The sequence below is a fragment of the Eleutherodactylus coqui genome, chromosome 1 (assembly GCF_035609145.1).
Source record: "Eleutherodactylus coqui strain aEleCoq1 chromosome 1, aEleCoq1.hap1, whole genome shotgun sequence".
NCBI lineage: Eukaryota > Metazoa > Chordata > Amphibia > Anura > Eleutherodactylidae > Eleutherodactylus > Eleutherodactylus coqui.
In genome coordinates, this window is record NC_089837.1 from 503,454,028 (window position 1) to 503,466,135 (window position 12,108).

At 43.9% G+C, this 12,108-nt stretch overlaps 1 protein-coding gene across 1 annotated transcript in view; it reads left to right on the forward strand.

Moving 5' to 3' along the window:
* LOC136614094 (prestalk protein-like) overlaps positions 1-9,527 on the forward strand; it is an 85,738-nt gene extending 76,211 nt beyond the window's left edge. The window contains exons 4-6 of the mRNA XM_066594098.1: positions 3,812-3,934; positions 7,680-7,811; positions 9,330-9,527. Of these exons, the coding sequence (XP_066450195.1) occupies positions 3,812-3,934; positions 7,680-7,811; positions 9,330-9,419 (345 nt within the window). The 3' untranslated portion in view covers positions 9,420-9,527. The remainder of the gene's footprint in view (positions 1-3,811; positions 3,935-7,679; positions 7,812-9,329) is intronic.
* Positions 9,528-12,108: the final 2,581 nt, after the last annotated feature.

Sequence of the window (12,108 nt, forward strand, 5' to 3'; positions counted from 1 at the left end):
GGCACGGAGACCCGCGAGCCGCGGATCCTGACACAAAGTTGCAAGGATGTTTTTAGGGTTCTTTTTGTGGAAAACAACTTTAGGGTTATCTGGGGTATCGTGAAGTAAAAAGGGGTCTCCTTTTAGGATTCCACATTGCTTAAAAAGCATGTATTTTATAGAGGCATGCTGGGAGTTGTAGCGGGTAATGAACAGAGTTTTCAAACTAAAGTCATTTTTCTTCGGAATCATGTCTTTTCTATTTTTGTCACTATGGTGATCTTCTTCCAGGACTTTTGTATATGCCCATGCAATAAGTGTTTTAGGATACCCCTTATTCTTAAATCTTGTTTTCCTGATTTTCGCCTGTTCACTGTATGTTCGGGTAGAAGAACAGTTTCTCTTAATCCATTTAAACAGTCCATACTGGATATTAGTTTTCCAGTTCTTCGCTGCAAGAGTTTCGGTAACTATTTAAATCAATGGTCTTAAAATGGGGTTTAGTTTGGATGTTACCTTTAGGAATAAATAATTCCAAGTCTAAGAAGGCCGCACTAACAGGGTTCATAGTACCAGAAAACTCGAGGTCAGTTGTTTTTATTCAAATTAACAATAAAAGATGCTAAATCCTCCAAGTCCCCATTCCTGGTCAATAAGATATTGTCAATAAATCCCCTAAAAAATACAATGCAGGAATCATTAAAATGACTTTCTTCAGATGCACCCAGAAAAAGGTTGGCATAGCTGGGTGCAAACTTGGTAAATAAAAAGTTTTTGTTGGTGCGATGTTAGAAAATCTCCACTCAGAAAGTGTTCAACTGCCTTAATCCCTAGATCATTTGGGATAGTAGAGTAGAGAGACTTAAGGTCTAGTTTGCATCATATATAGGAGTCTTGCCAAGGGACTGGGTTGATCAGGGTAATTAGGTGCCCTGTATCTTTACCCCTTAGTGACCAGTTGAGAAAAGTAGAAGTGGAGAGGAGCTGCTACCATTAAAAAATATGTCCTTTATTGAATAGAAAGCATACAGCTCACAGGTCCGCGCTGAACGCATTTCGGCTACGATAGCCTTTGTCAACAGCTCTGAGGTATGAGATACGCAAAACATTTATAGACAGAATACAAAGTAAAGTCAAAAAAGCAACACCTGTGTGTGCTAGCTTGTGAAGAGGGGAACGGCTGGGGAATGGTGTGGTAGGTGTGTTCAGAAGTTAATTGCATCACGTTATGACTAGCAAGCAGAGGTTTGTTACAAAAAAGTTAAAACAGACAGAAGGAAAGGCAAATAATTACAATAAAGTAACTGTATTACACGTATCTACATGGAGATTATATGATGGGTTTATGGTAACTGATTATCTGACTCTGCTCCTTATACAATACATTTTTCCTCTCCTATATACTTTTCAATCATAATACAATTACTTTACTATAATTATTTGCCTTTCCTTCTGTCTGTTTTAACTCTTTTGTAACAAACCTCTGCTTGCTAGTCATAATTTAGCCAATTAGAGCAATCTCTTACTGGGAGGCGGGGTGTGTTTTCTGGAATGTCTAGAACAAATTAATTGGATTTACATTGATTGCTATGGAAACAATTACCTCGACTTTCATTGGTTTCATGTTTGGCTGATTGCTTTCAGACGGATTACCAACAAATCTAGAGATTTAACTGTAATTGGTTTTGCAGTGACCGACTGACCCGATTTAAAAAAAATAATTGCCAAATTGAGACTCCCTCTTCCAACCTTCATTAAAATCAAAGGCAGCAAAAATCGGGTTCTCTAATTTGGCCTTCAAAATGTCCCTGGAACAACAGTGGAGGTGGTGGTGGCCCAGTGGGCAGCACTGCTGATGGAAATCTAGATCTCCAGCACTGCAAGGCAGCCACACGGCACCAGCACACCCGTCCCCTCTCCTCTAAGTAGGAAGTTAATAGTTTGGCAATTTTTGCAAAAATTAGATCAGGATGATCCAATCCAATTTAGCAAAACTGGACCCAATTTTATCGCCCAGCCAATCACGATGATTAACACAAGTTATAAAGAGCATTCCTAAATCACAGTGTGTGCCTGTCAGCTCTGCCCACTATCAGCTGGGCTGAGTGGTAATTAGGGGATGTTTACACATAGCGGCTCACACAGTTCTCCCTCTCACCTCGCACTTCCTTGCACTGCAGCGTACCCCTTCATTCGGCGGTCTCTAGTGGGCTCAGCGCCGCTGGTCAGGTGATGCAGCATTTCCGCTATGTGTATATGTACCCTCAATGTGCAAAATAGTTCCCCTGGATGCGAATACTCTTCAGCGATGTGAGGGCCCATTCACACCGGCGTTTAGGGCTTCAGTCACAATTCTGTTTTAAGAGCAGAAAAACAGATTGAAAATGTAAATAAAAGTTCCCTTTTTTTCTCTTTGATTTCAATTGGTTTTCAAAAAACGGAAAGCTTTCTATCTGCTTCTGTTTCGTTGTTTTTTTTCTCCCACTGGCACGTCTGCAGCGCTATTTGTTAATTTTACAAAAATGTAAACCTAATGATATGGAGGTAACATCGAGTTTTCCGTTTGTTTTCCTTTAATTTGAAAACCCAATAAAATCAATAAGAAAAAAATGGAAATGATTATTTCCATTTTAATTTCACTTTTCCGCTCCAAAAATGAAAGAGAAACAGAATTGTGGCTGAAGCCCTAAATGCAGGTGTGAATGGGGTCTAAATGTGATTTCATATAGTTTTGTCATTACATATGGACTTGTCAAAGGTTTCTGTACACTGGGGGTCTGAGTGCCGAGACCCCAACCCATCACTAGAACAAGCCAGCTAAAGCGCTCATCAGTGCTGTCCCTGCTATCTGGCTGAAGACGGGCTCAATATAAAGACTAAGGCCCATCCTCAGCGAACCAGCAGTGACAGCGCTGGGATGAGGCTTCAGCTGCTTCATTCTAGCAATCAGTGGGGTCTCAGCATCTGCACCCCCAGCGATCAAACCTTTTTGTGTGTCCCTATGATGTGTCAGTAATTTTTAGAAGAAAGAGAGAAAAAACAAACCGTCAGAAAAAAGAGATCCGCGCTCACAGGTAAAATGCACTGAGGACAAATTCACGTGTAGACAGTGGTGAGGTGAAACACTTACTTGGAAGGAGGGGGGTATGATGTACAAATGCCCCCTCCTCAGAGTGTCCACCACAAGGTATAGAGCTGAGCTCCAAGTAGCAGGATGATTCTCCAGTTGTTGTAATCAAACAGAACTTTTAATACGGCAACGCGTTTCGGTGCAGAATAAGGCACCTTTCTCAAGCCATTAACAAGGTGCCTTATTCTGCACCGAAACGCGTTGCCGTATTAAAAGTTCTGTTTGATTACAACAACTGGAGAATCATCCTGCTACTTGGAGCTCAGCTCTATACCTTGTGGTGGACACTCTGAGGAGGGGGCATTTGTACATCATACCCCCCTCCTTCCAAGTAAGTGTTTCACCTCACCACTGTCTACACGTGAATTTGTCCTCAGTGCATTTTACCTGTGAGCGCGGATCTCTTTTTTCTGACGGTTTGTTTTTTCTCTCTTTCTTTATTACATCTGGGGGAGTTCTTCTTCTAGAACCCCCAGCCTGTATCTGCAGCTCTCCTTACATTGAAGGATTGGAGCACTGAGGAAAAGACACTTTGTGACCGCATCCACACAGCGTAACTTGTGTGGATTGGATCCACCTGTGGCGCTCTCCACTTTTTTTCTATTTCCAGTAATTTTTAGAAAGCGCACTTCTTTATGTGACATAAATGTGAAACCTTATAAATGGATTCCTAAAACTTTTCTTCCCCTGTTTTATATTTAGAACGATGGAGATGCATGTTATTCTAGTGACCTGTGTAATAGCGGGTGTTGCTTCAGGAGTACCATTCGCCGGGCAGTTGATGAATGTGGACCAAAACGACGACCTCAGGAATGTCTCGGCCCGGTGAGTACCTGTTACCAGCTGCAGTCCTGGTTTCCCCTCCACATATTCAGTATAAGGTCTCATTCACACGGGCTTTGAATTGTTACATTTTACACCATATATTTCCTATATGGATTTCACAGCTTAATGCTTAAAACAACAAAATGAAAAAATGAAAAACTTGAGCTTCTTCTATCAAGAAAGGCACAGGGTGGCGCTTTGCCCCAGAACAATGCCTGGGGAACACTTCATGGCCTATGTTCTAGCTGTGGCTAACGCTCTAACTTGGCATCTGGGACACAGACTGGCTCTATCATACATGACACATGGATGTAAAAGTTTTGTTTAATAGTTTAAAACACAAAAAGCAAATAAAATAAGAGAGTGTTCACTGCTGAGCGGTGGTGAAAGTAAGTAAGTACAGGGCCGGATCGGGGGCCCAATGGGGAGGTCCTACATAACAGGGATCAGGAGTAGATCATCTTCTACACCTATATCTTCTTGTAGCCTCGACAACCGCAGGGATAACCCGCAGAAACGCGTAGCGGACGAATCAATAAATTATTTAAAGTTATTCACGGACATTGTGTCCTCTATTTCTGCTGGAACCGACGAGCGCCGGGGAAATTTTTCCATTTGACACGAGAGGTATGCAAACAGCCTGTCACGGCTGTAAACCCCAGAGACGCTCTCCGGTAATCGGATCCGGGACTCCAGAGACGTTACAAGCCAACTTGGATATAAGGTGCCGGTCAATCTCCTGGACAGGAGTTTTGGCCGAGCACCAGGTGAGTACTTAAAAGTAACTCACATTCTTTTGAAAATCGTTGTGTGTGAGTAGGCGCTGATTTTTGTTTTCTTGTATTAAGTAGGATTTAACATACAAACATCCCCTCCCCCCTTTCTTGTTCCCATGGTCACTTCTGAAGAGATTGTAACCCTGTAAATTGACCGCCCAATCACACTTATCATCAGGCCATGTTTCTGTTATTTCTACTATGTCTTAATTTTCATCAGACATTCTCGCTTAACACTCACCCGCTTTACTAATAAATAACCCCCCATATAGCTTCTAATATCACCATATGGGGACTAAATAACCCCCCATATAGCTCCTAATATCACCATATGGGGACTAAATAACCCCCCATATAGCTTCTAATATCACCATATGGGGACTAAATAACCCCCCATATAGCTTCTAATATCCCCATATGGGGACTAAATAACCCCCCATATAGCTTCTAATATCACCATATGGGGACAAAATAACCCCCCATATAGCTTCTAATATTACCATATGGGGACTAAATAACCCCCCATATAGCTTCTAATATCCCCATATGGGGACTAAATAACCCCCCATATAGCTTCTAATATCACCATATGGGGACTAAATAACCCCCCATATAGCTTCCAATATCACCATATGGGGACTAAATAACCCCCCATATAGCTCCTAATATCACCATATGGAAACTAAATAACCCCCTATATAGCTTCCAATATCACCATATGGGGACTAAATAACCCCCATATAGCTTCTAATATCACCATATGGGGACTAAATAACCCCCCATATAGCTTCTAATATCACCATATTGGGACTAAATAACCCCCCATATAGCTTCTAATATCACGGGGACAGAATAACCCCCTATATAGCTTCTAATATCACCATATTGGGATTAAATAACTCTCCATATAGCTTCCATTATCACTATATGGGGACAAAATAATCTCCCATATAGCTTCTAATATCACCATATGGGGACTAAATAACCCCCCATATAGTTTCGGAGTGACCTCCCATATAGCTTCCAATATCACCATATGTCTAGAGATGAGCGAGCGTACTCGGATAAGCCCTACTCGTCCGAGTAATTGGCTTTATCCGAGTACCGCTGTGCTCGGGGCTAAAGATTCGGGTGCCGGCACGGAGCGGGGAGCTGCAGGGGAGAGCGGGGAGGAACGGAGGTAAGATCTTTCTCTCCTTCTCTCCCGCCCGCTCTCCCCTGCTCCCCGCTGCGACTCACCTGTCAGCCGCAGCGGCACCCGAATCTTTAGCCCCGAGCACAGCGATACTCGGATAAAGCCAATTACTCGAGCGAGTAGGGCTTATCCGAGTACGCTCGCTCATCTCTACATATGGGGACTAAATAACCCCCCATATAGCTTCCAATATCACTATATGGGGACTGAATAATGCCCCATATATCTTCTAATATCACCATATGGGGACTAAATAACCCCCATATAGCTTCTAATATCCCCATATGGGGACTAAATAACCCCCATATAGCTTCCAATATCACCATATGGGGACTAAATAACCCCCCATATAGCTTCTAATATCACCATATGGGGACGAAATAACCCCACATATAGTTTCGGAGTGACCCCCCATATAGCTTCCAATATCACCATATGGGGACGAAATAATCTCCTTAGGACCATCCACCCATGTAGCACCGCCATCTCTCATCAGGGTCCGGCCCCCAAGTATTTCTCTTATGTTTTACAATGGCGGAGGAGCAGCTGGAGGGAAGCATTACTCCATGACCCCCATATACAGGCATCTCTCCTCCAATCCCATTATGTTATAACTATGCACCGAATGCCCCTTTATTAGAGACCCCCATCTAGCAACAGTAGAGCTATAAGCCCTGACAAAATAATCCGGGTACCGTTCTCATACAGCTCTTAGTGGGGTTTCTCATGGGCGATAAAATCGCACGATTTCAGTGCAACGCGGAGGGAGTAAAATAGCAGAATTATGAAATCAATGATTCTCAATGGTTTCCTTCATATCGGTAAGGTTTTCACTCTGCGATGTTGCATTAAAAAAAATATTTCTTGTTTTTTTCAATCTCCCGTGTTTCCCTATGGAGCCTCCTTTTTATTGCATCGCAAAGCACAAAACTGTTATTTTCATGCGATGTGTTTTTAACATTAAAAGGTACTATTGACTTTTGCGCTATTAAAAAATCGCCACAAAGCCCGTGTGATCGCGCCTTATTCCTGTTTATGGAGGCGTTGTTCCCAACAGAACCTCTATAGGAAAAGAAGGGCCATAACACTAAATGATAGAGGTCTAAGTGTGCGCTCAGACGGATGCTTGTGAGGTATCCCATGTAGTAATCAGCGAGTGGCGGCATACATGGAGCTCGGCAAAGACCAAGGCCGCCGAATCGGCGCAATTTTAGTGGAGGAATAAAGATAGTTTTAAAATTTGCACCAATCATGCTGCCACTCGCTGATCACCGCATTGGATGACCCCTACAGAGGTTCGGGGTTCTGTCCTCCTGCTGGCTTTTGCATACTTTTATTATTGCCTCAGCCTATTTGGCATTTACGCTTTTGGTGTGCTGCAGACCCTGCTACATATATTGGTAGGATGTTTGTGAGTTGTGTGTGAGAATCTAGGGCCCAACTCGCAGCGGACCGCACGCGGATGTACGTCCATGTGATGTCTGAGCGGCGGGTAGCGGACATTACATATCCTGCTCATCCATGACACGGACCGGAACAGGACAGGATCCACGTGAAATAACACTCATGTGAAGAGCCTGATTGTCATATATGGGTCCGTGTGCCGTGAAATACACGGACAGCACAGATGGGGAAACAACCGCCTGAACTGTCCCTAACAGCCTCTCCTTCCTGGTGTGAAGTAATAATTGTGGCCGATCTCAGGAAGGAGAACAACGAGACAAACAAAGAGAATTCCAATCACATCACATTTATGTCTCTCTTTTATATTTAGAGAAATGGAGATTTCTGTACTCTAAGTGCAGCATGTGACAGTGGGTGTTGTCGTAGGACATCCACAGGGTTCCGTGTTCCTACAAATAGATGTGCACCAAAAGCAGCAGTAAATGCGACCTGTAACCCTCTGGTGAGTATCTGTAAGCAGCTGATCTATTTGCTTCTCCTTTCCTTGTGTACAGAATTCCTGGGTGCCGCTCCCATCACATGGGCGCCCCATCCGTGTGTTGTATGATGTGCGGGCACCACAGATTACATGTCCTGTTCTCATGCGACACATAAATAGAACATGTGGTGATTCTTCAGCCCCCACTCCTAATAGTACAAATACGGTTATTTCCCTTCATTGTCGGTTTTACTAAATATTTGCATCGCCCACAAAATACCCATCCTGCAGCCTCTTATCTTAGAGCTCTACATGCTGCGGTTCCTCTGTTACTCCTCCTGGCAGTGTATGAATACCTACACACTCAGGTACTTGTACCCGCAGCAGTGAGGTGACAGGAGCCTCTACTACAAATTACCACAATCTTTGTCGCCCCCTAAATCCTCGTGTTCCGTCTCTACAAGCTGCGCAGCCAAAACCTGCGCTGAGGAGCCGCGATATTATTCACACGGAGGAGGTTAATGCTCAAGTGTGAAACGGACAGAATTTGGACAAAACTTGGAGCAATCAGGGCCCATTCACACCGCCGTATCCCCTGTCCGCACAACACGGCTGATCTGCATGGGTGGAGTCAGATGTAGATATGTGATGCGGATGTCCTGCTGTCACCCCGATTTACAGACCAAAATCACCAGGAAAGAGCGTTTTTTAAACTTGTTGCAAGGAAGTGCGGAAAAAATGACATCAGTTCATCTTTCTTGCGTTTTGTTTTTTTGCGCATCTGGAAACCACAGTGAATACAGACGCAATATGCAAGCAGAGAAACGTGCAAACATCCAACATACACGGGCGGAAACAACGGTGCGCTCTTCATGGGCTAATACTGCGTGCGCCCGCGGGAGTCCTTAAAGGCGATGAGTTTATTTATGTGCGTTTTTTTTTATATTCATTTTAACAGGTTGAATGTCTTATTTTTTGATTCTATGTAACAAAAAGAAAGTCCCCCAGCACCCCTCCGTATGCACAAAAAAGAGGCCACGGAAGAGATGTGATGCAACAGCCACTTAAGGGACCTCGGATCCTTAGTCCCCAGCGTAGTACATCCAGTGGAGAAGCAAATGGCAGCATCAATGGTGGAGCAAAGGAATATAAAGTGTTATTGCTCCATACAGCAGGCGACGCTCCGACTTTAGCAGTCTTTATCAAGTCTTTATTTTTGGATTCTCGGACCAGAATCGCACATTAATATCAATGAATGTATTTAAAATAAACGCCCCTGTACGGCGAGGGAGTAACTTCTGTTTTATTTACGCACCCATTGACTTTAATGGGAGGTTTAAATTACATGATTTCGTTTGGCTTCCGTTTTTTCTCCCCCATAAAAAACACTGATTGCAATCAGATGACATTTGTGCGTTAAAAACACAAACTCTGATGTAAGACGCCCCACAGCGACATCAGTCCGTCTACATGGACTAAAGACTAGCGGATGTGGTTAGGAGTCACAAGTGTCTTCATTAACCCTATCATCTCTTTCTTCAGATTAATAATGGGCTCTACCCGGATTACTGCCCGTGTGCGAGAGGACTTATATGTCAGAGGGACGGGAATACCCGTTACTTCTGCAAGTAGCCAAACAGCAAATAACTAAGTCTAGGATGAGAAAGTATCCGGCGGTATCTACACGGATCTACAAGAAGTTGTGAATCTTATGGAAATAAAGCTTTTACAACTTCCTGATATGTTTTGTCTTTCTTCACTGATTTCAAGATCTCTGCTTGCTGTCAGTTAATGAAAACATTGACATTCAGAGGCTGAGAAGCCGTCCTCTTGTCTGGCTCACACAGCAGCAGTTTGTTACAATGTAGCAGTCAGGAGTCTAGAACAGAAGTAATAGGAGGACTGCTGATGTATGGAGCTCATAGAGGAGTCTATAAAGGGCTTACCCAGACGGACTGGTTCTCACATCCGTGTGCTCTGCGTGTTTACAACTGACTTCATACTTACATTACACTGACCTGTTACAGTCAATGTGACTCTGCAGACAGGTAGGATTTATTATGCTGTTCTCCTTTCCTGTAGCCCTGACAGCAGCACATATAGACATGGGGATTTATTCCCCAACCACATGCTTTGGAGAGTTAATTCAAATTTTGTACAAACCCTATAAGAAGAAGGACTTTAGCTCCTCCCCCTTGTCTGTTTTTAAAGACTACAAAGAGATGTAGAGAAAAATACTTTATTGGTTGGGTAGATATGTGCTGCTGTTAGATCACCAGGAAAGAAGTATAGCATAATAACTTCTGGCTTCCTTGGGTATCCTCACACAGCAGCCATATACATACGGGGGGAGAGCAGGATTTATTAGGGGTGGCAAGGACCAGAAATAAAAACTGAAGGACAGGAGGAAAAGTCTTCTCCATAGAGAGGTTCTTCTTACATAGAAGGTATGTTGTGTGCTCCATGTGCTGATGCTCTCAGCCAGATACCGCACCTTCTGCCCTTGATGTTGCTGTGACTCTAGTATAGCGAGTCTGACATCTTCTAGACGGAGACCTTCACTTTTGTATGAAGTGATAATAGGGTCTCTCGGTCACCTAGATATGGTGGGCTGGGGGGATTTCTCCCTTTCTTTGGGATCTGTGTGAGCACAGACAACTGATCTGTCCAAACTCTCAGCTGTGATAGGTCTATTCTCAGACACTGCCCCACATCTGGTGTCTACGAGCACCTTTCCTCCTCCCAGGTAGGTTCAGCACAGAAGGCCGGCAGGACAATTACCTGATTCATATTGAGAAAAAATAACCAATTGGGCCTGAAAAAAAAACAGAGTCCTTAAAGGGGTTGTCCCGCGGCAGCAAGTGGGTCTATACACTTCTGTATGGCCATAATAATGCACTTTGTAATATACATTGTGCATTAATTATGAGCCATACAGAAGTTATAAAAAGTTTTATACTTACCTGCTCCGTTGCTGGCGTCCTCGTCTCCATGGTGCCGACTAATTTTCGCCCTCCGATGGCCAAATTAGCCGCGCTTGCGCAGTCCGGGTCTTCTCCTGTTCTCTATGGGGCTCCGTGTAGCTCCGCCCCATCACGTGCCGATTCCAGCCAATCAGGAGGCTGGAATCGGCAATGGACCGCACAGAAGAGCTGCGGTCCACGGAGGAACAGGATCCCGGCGGCCATCTTCACCGGTAAGTATAGAAGTCACCGGAGCGTGGGGATTAAGGTAAGCGCTCCGGTAAGCTTTCTTTAGGTCCCTGCATCGGGGTTGTCTCGCGCCGAACGGGGGGGGTGGGGGGGGGGGTGAAAAAAAAAAACCGTTTCGGCGCGGGACAACCCCTTTAATATCACTTTATCCTCATGGAAGGATAAATAAGGCTCTTTGACAGTCAAGGCCCATAGATCAGTGATCCGTTTGGCTGATGTAAGTGACACCAGGATCTCCACCTTTCCTGATAGGAATAGCAAGTCCGTTTCCTATAAAGGTTAGGAGTGCTCACATAGCTTTTAATTTTGGGAAAGGGTTGATTTAGCTGTCTTCAGTCTCTGAATAGCCATTATGAACCACTTTGTCAAAGGGTCTTTAGCTAAAGTCTTACCTTAGGCTTTCTCAAATCCATCCTGTGGAATATAGAGCATCACTCCTCAATATGGGTCTTCTCTGCTAAAAGCCTTCCTCCCTCACACTATTTACGAAGATGGACACTATACAGCAGTGTTTCTCAACTCCAGTCCTCAGGACCCCCAAACAGGTCATGTTTTCAGGATTTCCTCAGTATTGTACAGGTGATCTAATTATCAGTTCCTCAGACATTGCCACATGTGTTCTTCCTATAGGATACCGTGAAAACATGACCTGTTTGGGGGTCCTGAGGACTAGAGTTACGAAACACTGCTATACAGGTATAGGCACCTTTTGTTCAGGTGTCTACCTCTGATTGTTATATCTGTGCAAGCCATGGGAACAATGACCTAGATGAACGTAACCCAAATAAAACAGGAGGGAAAGAATATGCACTCTAACACCAATAACATACAAAAATCAAACATGCATACAAACAACAACAGACACCAAAACATTTACCTATAGTACAAACCCACATAGGCAGCTGGAATTGCTAATAAGTACGAGATATTGGTTTGTATTTTGGCCAGAATATGTAACCTCACAAGCCCACATCATGGGTCTTCGGTGTCTTGTGAGTCCCTAGGGAACCTTGCCTGAAAATGGGGCGATTGTCTTAATCGGGGAGATTGTCTCAATAAGAGCCTCATGTGGTGCAGAGTGTAAGCTCTCGCCTACGACCTGAAGTTCA